Source organism: Carcharhinus amblyrhynchos, chromosome 15 (genome assembly GCF_965287045.1).
Source record: "Carcharhinus amblyrhynchos chromosome 15, sCarAmb.v2.hapA, whole genome shotgun sequence".
Lineage (NCBI taxonomy): Eukaryota > Metazoa > Chordata > Chondrichthyes > Carcharhiniformes > Carcharhinidae > Carcharhinus > Carcharhinus amblyrhynchos.
In genome coordinates this window covers 74,982,247-74,997,411 of record NC_137338.1, presented here as the reverse complement: position 1 = coordinate 74,997,411, position 15,165 = coordinate 74,982,247, and the positions used below count along the sequence as shown (strand labels likewise).

General features: G+C 42.4%; 1 protein-coding gene across 1 annotated transcript in view; it reads right to left on the bottom strand.

The window, feature by feature from the left end:
- The window catches only part of cdadc1 (cytidine and dCMP deaminase domain containing 1), a 48,182-nt gene that overhangs the window by 27,560 nt on the left and 5,457 nt on the right, over positions 1 to 15,165 (bottom strand). Inside the window, exon 2 of the mRNA XM_080204238.1 lies at positions 8,863 to 8,954. Within this exon, the coding sequence (XP_080060364.1) occupies positions 8,863 to 8,954 (92 nt within the window). The remainder of the gene's footprint in view (positions 1 to 8,862; positions 8,955 to 15,165) is intronic.

The window sequence follows — 15,165 nt, the reverse complement described above, 5'->3', positions numbered from 1 at the left end:
AAACTGGATCAGTCACATAAATGCCATAGGTATAACAGAAGTTGGGTAATATGTGGAGAGTAGCTCGACTAGTGGCTCCGCAAGACCTAACCATCACCTACAATACACAATTCAGGAATGTGATGGAATACTCTCCACTTGTCTGGATGGATACCGTTGAAGTTCGACACCAGCCTGGACAAGGCAACTCAAATCCAAGATTGCCACTACCAAAAGGGCAGCAGATCCGTGGAAACACTGTCACTTCCAAGTACCCCTCCAGCTACACATCAGCCTGACACAGATATATACTTTTGTTCCTGCATTGTTACTGGATTAAAATAATGGAACTCCCTCTCTCCCTAAAAGCACTGCATCTGTCTATACTACATAGACTACAGTAAGACCACAGCTCACCATCTTCTCAGAACAACTGAGCAGGACAACAAATACCAGTCTGCCCTGTAATGTCCGCATCTGAGATCTAATTAAAACGATTGAGGTACAAATAATAGTTGCATTTTTCCCTTATGTTACATTATTCTTCATCATTAATGATATACAGAAAAATGGTAACTGTAGCAATTATCAGAAAATCGGATAAAGGCAAAATACCGTGGATGCTGGAATCTGTGAGGTGATGGTGAGGGGCAACAATTTTGAATGGATATCTCATCCATTCACTTTGATTTGATTTATTATTGTCATAGAACATTACAGCGCAGAACAGGCCCTTTGGCCCACGATGTTGCGCCGACCAGTTAAAAAACAATGACCCTCTAACCTAAACCAATCCCTTTTCATCCATAAACCTATCCACGGATCTCTTAAACGTCCCCAAACTAGGCGCATTAACAACTGCAGCAGGCAGGGCATTCCAATCCCTCACCACCCTCTGGGTAAAGAACCTACCCCTGACATCCGTCCTATAACTACCCCCGCTTAATTTAAAGCCATGCCCCCTCGTGCTAGCTTTCTTCATCCGAGGAAAAAGGCTATCACTATCCACCCTATCTAAACCTCTAATCATCTTATATGTTTCAATAAGATCCCCTCTTAGCCGCCTTCTTTCCAGCGAAAACAACCCCAAATCCCTCAGTCTCTCCTCATAGGACCTCCCCTCCATACCAGGCAACATCCTGGTAAACCTCCTCTGCACCCTCTCCAAAGCCTCCACATCCTTCCTATAATGTGGGGACCAGAACTGCACACAATACTCCAAGTGCGGCCGCACCAGAGTTGTGTACAGTTGTAACATGACGCTGCGACTCCTAAATTCAATCCCCCTACCAATAAACGCCAAGACACCGTATGCCTTCTTAACAACCTTATCTACTTGATTCCCAACTTTCAGGGATCTATGTACACATACACCTAGATCCCTCTGTTCATCCACACTATTCAGAGTCCTCCCGTTAGCCCTATACTCGACACATCTGTTATTCCTACCAAAGTGAATTACCTCACACTTCTCCGCATTAAACTCCATCCGCCACCTCTCGACCCAGCTCTGCAACCTGTCTAAGTCTCCCTGCAAACTATGACACCCTTCCTCACAATCTACCACACCTCCGACTTTGGTGTCATCAGCAAATTTACTAATCCACCCAACTATACCCTCATCCAGATCATTAATAAAAATTGCAAACAGCAGTGGCCCCAAAACAGATCCCTGAGGCACACCACTCGTAACTGAACTCCATGACGAATATTTACCATCAACCACCACCCTCTGTCTCCTATCTGCTAGCCAATTCCTGATCCAATTTCCTAGATTACCCTCAATCCCATACATCTGCATTTTCTGCAGAAGCCTACCATGGTGACAAAGCATACTGTACATAGAGAAGGAAAGGAGAGAGTGTGGAATGTAGTGTTACAATCATAGCTACAGTGCAGAGAAAGATCAACTTAATGCAAGGTAGGTCCATTCAAAAGTCTGATGGCAGCAGGAAGAAGCTGTTCTTGAGTCGGTTGGCATGTGTCCTCAGACTTTTGTAGCTTTTTCCTGACAGAAGAAGATGGGAGGGAGTATATTCATGGTGGTCCTTGATTATGCTAGCTGATTTTCCAAGGCAGTGTGAAGTGTAGACAGTCAATGGGTGGGAGGCTGGTTTGAGTGATGGACTGGGCCTCATTCATAACCTTGCAGTTTTAGATAGAGCAGTAGCCATATCAAGCTATGATACACCACAGAAAGTATTCTTTCTGGTTGTATCTGTAAAAGTTGATGACAGTCGTACTAACATGTCAAATTTCCTTAGTCTCCTGAGAAAATAGAGGCATTGGTAGGCTTTTCTAACTGTAGTGTAGGCATGGAGGGACCAGGACAGATTGGTGGTGATCTGGTCACCTAAAAAGTCATTTTTACTTCATCCTCATTGATATAGACAGGGGTACATCCTCCACAATGCTTCCTGAAGTCGATGACTATCTCCTTCATTTTGTTGACATTGAGGGAGGTTATTGTTGTCACACCCGTTACTCAATTCTCTCTTTCCTGTACTCTGTTTCATCATTGTTTGAATTCCGACCCACTATGGTGGTGTTATCAGCAAACTTGAAAATCAAGTTGGAGGGGAATTTGGCTACAGTCATAGGTACATAAGGATATATAGTAAGAAGTCTCACAATACCAGGTTAAAGTCCAACAGGTTTATTTGTAATCACAAGCTTTTGGAGCGCTGCTCCTTCATCAGGTGAATGATGATTCAGCAGCGCTCCAAAAGCTTGTGATCCAAATAAACCTGTTGTACTTTAACCTGGTGTTGAAAAACTGCTTACTGAGCCCACCCCAGTCCAACGCTGGCATTGCCACATTATAAGTAGTATATATAGTAAGGGGCTGAGGACACAGCCTTGTGGGGTACCAGTGTTGAGGACAATTGTGGAGATATTGTTGCCGATCTTTACTGATTGCAGCCCGTGGGTTAGGAAGTCTAGGATCCAGTCACAAAGGGAGAAGCTGAACCCCAGACCACAGAGTTTGGATATGAGTTTTGTAGGAATAATGATGTTGACGCATGAACTGCAGTCAATAAGTAGGAGTTTGACTTAGGTGTCTTTGTTATCTAGGTGTCCCAGAGTTGAATGTAGGGCCAGGGAGATGGTGTCTGCTGTGGACCTGTTGCAGCGGTAGGCAAACTGTAGTGGATCCAGACAATCTGGAAGGCTGATTTGTGTCATGACTAATCTTTCAAAGCACTTCATAATGATGGATGCCAGAGCCACTGGCCAATAGTCATTAAAGCATGCTGCCTGGTCTTTCTTTGGTACCTGGATGATGTCGTCTTCTTGAAGCAGATAGGGACAGATTGATGTAAAGAAAGGTTGAAGATGTCTGCAAATACTCCCACCAACTTGTCTGGCAAGGATCTGAATGCTCATCCGTGTATCCCATCTGGGCCAGTTGCTTTCTGTGGGTCAACTTTCGAGAAGGCTGCTCTGACATGTGCAATGGTGACCTCGAATACAGGTTCGTCCAAGGCTTCCAAGTGGAGGACACGCTCTCGCTGACCTCTTGCTCAAAACAGGCATAGAATGCATTGAGCTCATCAGGGAGGGATGCATTGGAGTCGGTGATATTACACGCCTTCATCTTGTAGCCTGTTATGTCTTACAGACCTTGCCATAGTCGGTGGGAGTCCATGTGGCTAGCCTGGGACTCTAGCTCGGTCCAGTACTGTCTTTTGGCATCTTTGATGGATCTCTGCAGATCATATCTGGCTTTGTTGTATCAATCAGAGCAGCCTGACTTGAACACCTCAGACCTGGGCTTCAGGAGACAATGGACATTCCTGTTTGTCCGTGGTTTCCAGTTGGGATTTGTTCCTTTGGCACACAGTCTTCTACGTACTAACTTGGAGACATATGCTAAAGAAATGCAGCTTTTATAATTAATTTTCTTTTACAAATTTACGAGTAGATAATTATTTTGGAATGGTTCATCCCTCATTGCACTCCTGCAAATTTTTTGACCTGCTTCATGTATTTAATTATTGTAAAGGCAAACAGCTGGTCAGTGTTGTAGTTGAATTTGACAGGATGTTGTGTTGCAAGCACATCCTGTCCAAGAGGCAGAGGCAATTTTGTGTGGGCACAAAAATAATGGGACAGTTTATATTGGATATTGGCATCCCACTGCATGCCCAGTTAGTTGATTTTTTTCTGCATTTCTTCAGCTCAAAATATTTTTTGCCCATAAAGTTGCTGGAAGTGTGAACTGAACAGCACAGCAAGGGCAACAAAGCAGCTGGAGCGTGAACAATGGGCCAACGTAACCCCTTAATTTATGGAATTTATAGGTTGAGAAATAAACAGAGGAAGGATTGTGAAGGAGAGCAAACTAAAATGAATGAATTCAATGCCAAATCAGATAAAGGAAGAGGAATAGAAAGTAAGATTGGATCAAGAGAAACAGAAAGAAAAAGTAAAAAAAAAATTTGACATTTTAAAATCTCCCCAACAATTCACTTTCTGAAGGACTGAGGCTCCATATTTTTAATTGTTTGCTTTCTAGGATAAAGGTTGATTGACATTTATTAATGATTATATTGTTAAAAGGGCACTACAAAACTGAACTTTCTGTTGTAATTTTAATAGCTAATTAGTGTGCAAGTGAGCAACCTTGTGAAAATCACAGGGAGGCTAAAGGCAATATGTCATTTTGTGAAATCAAAATGGAGTGACAGAGCTCAGCCAGCACTTGAAATGATTCATAATTCTTCACAGGCTATTTTGTTCCCTGCCAGAAGTTGCTGACCAATTTTCATAACTGATGCCATAATGTTTTCAGCAAATTACATCACAATATATTTTCCTTCTCAGGAGTAAGAAAGATGTATTTGTACAAGAAGTTCCAAAGCCAATTAATAAGCAAGCACTTTTGAAGTCCAGTCACTGTTGTAACACAGGAAACAGTAGCTAATTTAGATACAGCAAATTTGGCGAGCAGCAATATGATAAAAAACTGATAATTTGCATTCAAGATGTTTCAGGACAGGTGCTTGCCATGACAAATGGAGTAACTCCCCTATTCTTCTTTGAATAGCGTCATGGAACTTTTACATCCACCTAGGCCAATAGTTGGGAATCTTGGTTTAACAAAGATGACACCTCAGATAGCGCAGCACACTCACAAGTATTCCTTCATCTCAAATTTTTGCTCAAGGCTTTGACATGGGACATGAATAACCACCTTCTGAGTCAGAGATACTAAGCCATGGTGAAACGGTCAAAATACATTTTGGAGAGGTTGACCTTTCACTCAAATAATAGATGACGCATCTACAAAATTGATTTGTACAGCATCAACTTCAAAATGGACAAATTAAATAGAAGACTGTAATTTAATTATCTGAGTTACAAGTATACCAAAAGCAGCAATGTAACATGCTTGGCTCTAGATTAAATTAAGATCCGCATCAACTAACTCTCCAGGACTGTACCAGAATACTGCAATTCTTCAAATAAGATTAAAGCAAGTTTGTCTGCTTTGGGGGTTCACCAGAGTTTTAAGAGCTCAGGATATTAAGTGCAGAACAGACCTCTCTCAACATTCCAACCTCAACTTGCACCAGATTGATTAATCATTCAACCCAGTGCTAATTCTGAAATCATCTATGTACTAATTGACAGTAGCATTCTCTCCTCACTATGAACACCCACTCCTCCCTACATGAGTGATTGGCAAGAGAATAATGGGTATTTGGGACCAATTATAAAGGGGAAAACATATACCTAAGAGCAACACAATTTCATTAAGAGGTTTCAAGTATTTTTCAGTATATTCTAAATGGATCAAAAGATTGCGACATTTAAAGTGCATCTTTACAAATGTGGGTGTATATATTTTTTAAGCTTGCCACTGTTTAGTTTGTACAAATAAATGTTAGCATTTTTCTCTCTTTCTCCACTCCTCCCAAATTCAGGCTCGTAATGAATTTGACCTGAACATACCCATTCACCTCCCTCCCCCACTCAAACTTCTGCTCTCTCGCCTGAAGACGCCATCAGAATGGCAATACCAGCTTTGATTGCTCTCTCTAATGAATCAAAGTGTTGTCAATCATGCAGGATGATCCTGGGGTAGGGTGAGGACTGGTAGGAGAGCATCTGGGAAACATTGCAGCCCAGCCCAATTCTAACCACATGCACATATTTCCAGTAGAGTATAACTACAAGGAGCGAAAATCGTCCTGACTTGTACTACTTATCCACTAAGGCACTGTGGCATTGCAGTGCCCAGCTACCGGTTCAACTGTGACCACTGAATTCAGCATCGGCTAGCAGCAAACTTGGGATTTCCTCATTCAAAAGAAACACAGATTTGAAGCTATCATGGAGATAGCATTCATATTTGAACGCTCAATTCTTAACCCGTTGCCAAGGTTAAGTAAATATACAAAGTATTGGAAATGATTACTTTCTGTTCTGATGATATTAAATCAACAATTGGTGTCTGATGTGGCAACTGTGTACACGTCCAGGTTGTTTTTCACGTAAACATTCCACTCCTTTTCCTTCACAACTGGTATTTAACTATTTTCCCTGGGCTATTTTAACTTTCCTGAGATTTTATTTTAAATTCCATTGTCAAACTGTTAAGCACCAGTCCCACCTACTGATGATGCAACTAAGGCGTGAATTGCACAAATTAAATGACCTCCCTTTGGGATAGTAACACCCTTGTAAAGTATGCAGATGTACTATTTTAAGCTGTGTGTTTCCTACTAAATGACATTACAAGCACGTGTAGGCCAATCAGATTGTTCAGTCACTACTTAATCACATGTGGCCACCTATAACAGTGTGTGAAATCATTCAGGAATGTGGGTAAGGCAGCAACAGAGAAGAAGAGTTTTATTGCAGAAGGAGGCCATTCAGCCCATTAAGTCTGCACCAACTCTCTGAAACAGCATTTTACCAAGGTCCATTCCCCCACCCAAGTCCTGCAAGCCCATGCATTTAGCACAGTCAGTCCACCTAACCTGCACATTTTGGACTATGGGAGGGTAACGGAGCACCCAGAGGAAACCCACACAGTCATGGGGGGAACATGCTGACAGTTAGCCAAGACTGAAATCGAACCCTGAATCTTTGCGCTGTGAGATAGCAGTGCTAACCAATGTGCCACTGTGCCACCTCTTCAATGAAGAGGCTACAAAGGAAATACCTTGGCTGAATTTAAAGCAATCATGGGTGGCAACAATAGAGGCTTAGTAAAATGTTAATAACATACTCATTAGATGTGGCATGAAGTTGACACCTGGCATGAATAGCTGCCACGTGTCAACAGAAGTGAAAGAGATTAACACTTCAGTTTAATATGGCTGATCTCAATTCCTTAATAGGAAATTCCAAACATATTAATCCATTCAGCAAATTAATCAGGAATGTGGTCCAAATGGAGCATAAATGTAACTTACATAAGTGTGAAGTAAAAGAACAGGTTAGATACACATGGACCTGATAAAATGTGACAAGTCATAAATAAATGTCTACACTCAAACGTACAAAATAGGAGCAGGATATAGCTTTTTAGCCCCTCAAGTTTGCTCCATCATTCAGTAGGAATCATGATTGATCAGACTGTAACTTCAACCCCACATTTCTGTCTATTCCCAATAACTTAATATAGCTCTGCCTTAAAAAATCCAAAGACTCTACTTCCATTGCCTTTTGAAGAAAAGAGTTTCAAAGACTCATGACCCCCAGGGAATTTTTTTTTCCTCATCTTTGGTTCAAATGAGCGACCCTTTATTTTTAAACAGTGACCCCTCATTCTAAATTCTCCCACAAGAGGAAACATCCTCTCTATATCCACCCTGTCAAGACCTGTCAGGATCTTAAAGGTTTCAATCAAATTGCCTCTTACACTTCTAAACTCCAGTGGATACAAACCTAATCCTGTCCAACCTTTCCTCTTAAGACAACTTGTCCATTCCTGATATTAGTCAAGCAAACCTTCTCAAAATTGCTTATAACACACTTACATCTTTCCATAAATAAGGAGACCAATACTGTACACAGTACTCCAAATGTGGTCTCACCAATGCCCTGTACAACTGAAGCATAACCTTCACACTTTATAATCAATTTCCCTCATAATAAATGATAACATTCTATTAGTTTTTTCTAATTATTTGCTGTAACTGTACAGTAGCCTTTTGCTATTCATATAAATATCAGTACATATACAAATAACATATTAATTTAGGCAATAACATCCCATTAGTGCATCAGCAAAGTTGTGGATTTCACCTTGGTACTGTATTCACAGTCTCAGACTGATTCAAGAATCACTTTTAAGGAAGGAAGAGAAGTTGATACAAAACTTTCTATGCACTACTGTGCTGTTTGTGGTCCTTGTCCAGCAGTGTCTTTCTGGTTTTGCAAGGCTCCTCACTGTTGCTCAACAATTGCAACATATGCAATGCATACAAAAATCCAATGTTGTGGAAATTTACACATGGTTCAATAGGCAAAATGTATTTCATTCACATGTATATGCAAACAAAGAGTTTCCTGAAAAGCATGGTAAGTCCCTTTTCGGGACTTAATTGATCTGCATTAATACCCCATTTAGTTACTTATAGACCTGTGGAATTTCATAATACTCAACCTGTGGCTGTACATAGTCAACATACAAAAACTGCTCATGTGCAGAAAAGTATACAGCAGTGAATCTGACTAGGATTACATGCAAAATGATTAATAATGTAAGAGCTATCTTAACCGCTGACTGAAATAATGGGAAAATGATAATAGAATCCAATGTGTTGGCGTTAAGTGATATAATATATCAAGCAACGTATAATCCATGCACCTTTTCATAATATTTAGTTGCTACCTTGAGTATGATCAGTTGGACAAATACTGTACCTGAGTTGTCTTTTGTTCATTGTTTGGAAAAAGTTCCATCCACAAACTAAGGAGTGTGAAAAGGTTTACTTTTGAAAGTCTAGGGCTGAGACCTGGGAAATAAAAAAGTCACTGTTAAATTGCACATTACTAAATTAAACCTCTGCGCTGATGAGATTAATTTATCAAAAGTGAAACCAGTACTGAAGTAATCAAGTGCAGTAAAATATCATGACCCGCCTTCCTACAGAAACAGCTTGTATTTGTGCAAGTTCTTTGAACAGAAGAATGACCATAGGTGCTTCACAGATCTGTAAGCATTCAAACAATTGAATGCAAAAACAAAGGAGAAATATTAGGTGGGGTCAAATATGTAGGTTTAAAGGAAGATCCCAGAACAGACTGGGAAAAAGGGATGGAGAGATTGAGGAAGGGAATTTTAGAGCACGGATCTACTGTTAAAGGAACAGCTACCAATTGTTGGATAAAGCAAGGACAGGTTTTACAAGGTGTGACAAGTGAAGGAAAGAAGAATTCTGAGTCAAGGCAATGAGGTTGAAAGAAGTTACAAATTTTGGGATGGAGGCATGGCAGACCAAGAACATGAATTTTAACTTGAACATGGCTTTTGGGACCAACATAGATCAGTGAATGGAACTTCTGGATGAGCTCATATCAACACACTGCAGAAGTTAGGAGAATGGTCAATGACATCTTTGGGCAAGGTCAAATCGGTTTTTTACCTTCTTGTTGGTTCTCTCAACACCTGCACAGACCCTGTTTGGAGGACATGCCCTTTTAGGGTTTGGCCAGCACAGTCAGTAATGGTGTTAGAGTCATTTTTAGTGATGGGTATTTGATGGACAGTAGTATGGAACTAGTGTAAAAGCCCCTTGTTTGAATTTACTATAATAAGTAGACTAGGTTAAGGTAAAGATTACAAAATGCCTTCTACAGAATAAGGATTTACTGCCTAATACAACATAAGCAAAGCTACTGTCTATTAACCACATCAGTAGTAATGAATTTTAAACGATGTAACCAAAATGTAATTCCAAATATGTTTGAGTCTTGGCCAAACAACAATCTATTTGCTTGGCATTATGGGAAGTAGACTGCAACAGAAAAGCCACATTCTTTGAGACAATGAAGCATAGTGAACAGTTTGTCTTATCAGCCTAGGTTACGCAGCTGCAAGTTAATCAGGGGGTCTGAATGTACGGGAGTGCATTCACTCATGTTTCACGAGGCTGGTGCCATCTCTCAGGCTGATAAAAGGGGCCTGATTCGGGCAACAGAACTGACTCCTTTGCAAATTAAAATCTGCAGGGTGTTAATTGATTGACAGGGGATGAGGGGTTTATGGGGATGAGAAAAATATCAGTCATGATATTTTTCATGATATGAGTTTTTATAAATATATAAAAAGGAAGAGGCTGGCTAGGGTGAACGTTGGTCCTTTAGAGGATGAGAAAGGGGAGCTAGTGGTAGGGGATGGGGATATGGCTAAGGTCTTGAATAACTTTTTTGTTTCTGTCTTCACGGAGGAGGACGTGAATAATTTGCCGGGTGTTAGAGATGGAAAGGTGGTAGGAATGGAGGGTCTTAATGACATTACTGTTACTAGAGAGGTGGTGCTCGACAGACTGGAGGGGCTGATTGTGGACAAGTCCCCAGGACCGGATGGAATGCATCCGAGGGTTCTGAAAGAAATGGCGGAGGTTATAGTGGATGCCTTGGTGGTTATTTTCCAGACGTCGCTGGATTCCGGGGAAGTGCCGGAAGATTGGAAAACGGCTAATGTTACGCCGTTGTTTAAGAAGGGTGCCAGGCAAAAGGCGGGGAATTATAGGCCGGTTAGTTTAACGTCTGTGGTAGGTAAAATGTTAGAATCCGTCATTAAGGAGGAAATTGCGAGGCATCTTGAAGGGAATTGCTTGATAGGGCGGACGCAACACGGTTTCATTAAAGGGAAGTCGTGTCTGACAAATTTACTGAAGTTCTATGAGGATGTGTCTAGGGCAGTGGATAGAGGAGAGCCGGTGGATGTGGTCTTTCTGGATTTTCAGAAGGCGTTTGACAAGGTACCTCACAAGAGGTTATTGCAGAAGGTCAGGGGACATGGAGTTGGGGGTAGGGTGTTAGCGTGGATAGAGGATTGGTTGTCAAATAGGAGGCAGAGAGTGGGGGTCAATGGGTGCTATTCGGATTGGCGGTTGGTGACTAGTGGGGTGCCCCAGGGGTCGGTGCTGGGGCCTCAGCTATTTACCATTTATATAGATGATCTGGAGGAGGGAACCGAGTGCAGGGTGTCGAAATTTGCTGATGACACCAAGATTGGGGGAAAGGCAAATTGTGCGGAGGGTGTGGAGAGTCTGCAGAAGGATCTAGATAGGCTGGGCGAATGGGCCAGGAAATGGCAAATGGAATTTAATGTTGGCAAGTGTGAGGTGGTCCACTTTGGTAGGAAGAATGGTAGGAAGGACTATTACTTACGTGGCGAAAAACTGCAGCAGGCGACGGTGCAGAGGGACCTCGGGGTCCTTGTGCATGAGTTGCAAAAACCCAGCTTGCAGGTGCAGCAGGTGGTCAGGAAGGCGAATGGGATGCTGGCCTTCATAGCGAGGGGGATTGAATATAAAAGTAGGGAGGTCTTGCTGCAGCTGTATAGGGCATTGGTGAGGCCGCAGCTGGAGTACTGTGTGCAGTTTTGGGCGCCGCACCTGTGCAAGGATATTTTGGCCCTGGAGGGAGTGCAGAGGAGGTTTACTAGGCTGATACCGGAGTTGAGGGGGTTGAGCTATGAGGAGAGGCTGAATAAACTAGGCTTGTACTCGTTAGAGTTTAGAAGAATGAGGGGAGATCTCATTGAGACGTATAAGATGATGAATGGGATGGATAGGATAGAGGTGGAGAGACTCTTCCCGCTCAAAAAAGACAGTAGGACTAGGGGGCACAGCCTCAAGATAAAGGGGAGGCGGTTTAGAACGGAGTTGAGGAGGAACTTCTTCACTCAAAGGGTGGTGAATCTCTGGAATTCTCTGCCCGTTGAAGTGGTGGAGGCTGCCTCGCTAAATATTTTTAAGAAGCGGGTTGATGGGTTTTTGATAAGAGAGGGGATTAAGGGTTATGGGGAGAGGGCGGGAAAGTGGAACTGAGCCACAACAGATCAGCCATGATCTTATTGAATGGCGGGGCAGGCTCGAAGGGCTAGATGGCCTACTCTTGCTCCTATTTCTTATGTTCTTATGTTCTTATGATTGAATGATGCAGCAGACCTAGTGGTCTAAATTCTGGTCCGATGTCTTGTGGTCTTATATCTAGGAATGGCGATGGAGGAGCCTGAATCAGTAGTTGTACAGTATGATTTGCTTGAAGGAGATCAACTAGGACGCCAAAGTTGCAGTTTTGTTCAATCTGAAGGTGACCGAAGGATGGAATTAGTGGCAAGGGAACAGAGTTTGAGGTTTACATACTGAGTGATGGCCTTGGTTTTCTCTGTTTAATTGGGACATTTCAGCTCATAAAATACTGGTTATCAAACATGAAGACTGATAACTGGAATTAAGGAAAAATTAAGTAATTCCCTTACAACTCCTAGGTGCCAAAAGCTTTGTGAGGTTGTCAACACAATTAGTTAAGATCATGGTGGATGTTCATACTACCAACTAGTTTGAATCTACTGGATTTACGTAGTTAGGTTTCCTGGTAACGAAGGAAGGATTTTTAGGTACAATGGACTAATAAGCTGACAGGTGGAACATTATTTACTAAGGTAATATTGTAATTGGACCCTCCAGTTTGGGTGACAGGCTGGGTGAGAAGTCTAAATGTTCAGAAAAGTATGTCAATCTCATGTACTATTATGACAGACAGAACGGTCAGAAGTCATTGTCTTCTCTCCTGGTGCATGCATTAGTGATAAACTTTTAGTTTAACTACATGCTGGCTTTCTTTTGTAGTCTTTGTTTGGTTTGGTGAGATCAGCTGAGTACAGGACACCTCAGAAAATTCCCCTTACAATATTGAAATCCCTCACCCAGACTACACTCTGCCCTTCCTGCTTCTTCCCAGTGGTATTCAACATGAAGAAATTAAGTAATTTAGTAAATTAGTAAAGTAATTTAGTAAATTAAATAATTAAGTAAATTAAGGAGGTTGGTTTCCTTGCCTATGGTTGACCAAATGTCTTGAGACAAAGTAGAAATAGTTGAAAGCTTCAAGTTTTTAGGCATCCAATCATCAACAACCTGTCCTGGTCCCTCCATGCCGACACTATAGTTAAGAAAGCAACCAACAATTCTACTTTCTCAGAAGACTAAGGAAATTTGGCATGTTAGCTGCAGCTAACTTTTACAGATGCACCATAGAAAGCCTTCTTTCTGTTTGTATCACAGCTTGGTATGGCTCTTGCTCTGCCCTAGACAGCAAGAGATTACAAAAAGTCATGAATGTAGCCCAATCCATCACGCAAGCCAGCCTTTCATCCATTGACTCTGTCTACACTTCCCACTGCCCCGGCAGAGCAGCCAGCACAATTGCACCCTGGACATATTCTCTTCTACCTTCTTCCATTGGGGGGAGAAAAGAGAAAAGTTTGAGGTCATGTATCAATTGACTCAAGAACTGCTTCTTCCCTACTGCGATCAAACTTTTGAATGGACCTACCTCACACCAAGTTGATCTTTCTCTACACCCTAGCTATGACTGACACTATATTCTGCACTTTCTCTCTCGTTTCCTCCTTTATGAGTGGTATGCTTTGTTTGTATAGCATGCAAGAAACAATACTTCTCACTGTATACTAATACATGTGACAATAATAAAATGAAATTAACTTCATGGGATCCAGAGTCAAATGTTACACAAAAAGAAGTCCCAGGACAACTGCTTGTCAAATATATACTGCACAATTGCCTCTGGTGGATTGGGATATACGGAATTTCTTCAGCCAGAGAGTGGTGAATCTGTGGAACTCTTTACTGCAGAAGGCTGTGGAGGCCAGGTCGTTGACTGTCTTTAAGACTGAGATAGATTCTTGATTGACAGGGGATGAGGGGTTTATGGGGATGAGAAAAATATCAGTCATGATTGAATGGCGCAGCAGACCTAGTGGTCTAAATTCTGGTCCAATGTCTTGTGGTCTTATATCTAGGAATGGCGATGGAGGAGCCTGAATCAGTAGTTGTACAGTATGATTTGCTTGAAGGAGATCAACTAGGACGCCAAAGTTGCAGTTTTGTTCAATCTGAAGGTGATCGAAGGATGGAATTAGTGGCAAGGGAACAGAGTTTGAGGTCTACATACTGAGTGATGGCCTTGGTTTTCTCTGTTTAATTGGGACATTTCAGCTCATAAAATACTGGTTATCAAACATAAGAACATAAGAAATAGGAGCAGGAGTAGGCCATCTGGCCCTTCGAGCCTGCCCCGCCATTCAATAAGATCATGGCTGATCTGTCGTGGCTCAGTTCCACTTTCCCGCCCTCTCCCCATAACCCTTAATCCCCTCTCTTATCAAAAACCCATCAACCCGCTTCTTAAAAATATTTAGCGAGGCAGCCTCCACCACTTCAACGGGCAGAGAATTCCAGAGATTCACCACCCTTTGAGTGAAGAAGTTCCTCCTCAACTCCGTTCTGAACCGCCCCCCCTTTATCTTGAGGCTGTGCCCCCTAGTCCTACTGTCTTTTTTGAGCGGGAAGAGTCTTTCCACCTCTATCCTATCCATCCCATTCATCATCTTATACGTCTCAATGAGATCTCCCCTCATTCTTCTAAACTCTAACGAGTACAAGCCTAGTTTATTCAGCCTCTCCTCATAGCTCAACCCCCTCAACTCCGGTATCAGCCTAGTAAACCTCCTCTGCACTCCCTCCAGGGCCAAAATATCCTTGCGCAGGTGCGGCGCCCAAAACTGCACACAGTACTCCAGCTGCGGCCTCACCAATGCCCTATACAGCTGCAGCAAGACCTCCCTACTTTTATATCGGAGCCAAAGAGCAGAAAGTGGAATCGTTGTGGGTGGAGATTAGGAACAGCAAAGGGAGGAAGACGCTGGTGGGTGTCGTCTATAGGCCCCCGAATAATGATCTGGAGGTGGGGCGGGCTGTTAACGCGCAAATAAGTGCGGCGTGCAGGAATGGGACGGCAGTAGTTATGGGGGATTTCAATCTGCATATTGATTGGTCGACCCATGTTGGACGAGGTGGGCTCGAGGAGGAGTTCTTGGAATGCTGCCGGGATAGTTTCCTGGAACAGTGTGTGTTGGAGCCGACGAGGGAGCGAGCTATCTTGGATCTGGTGCTATGTAATGAGGCGGGT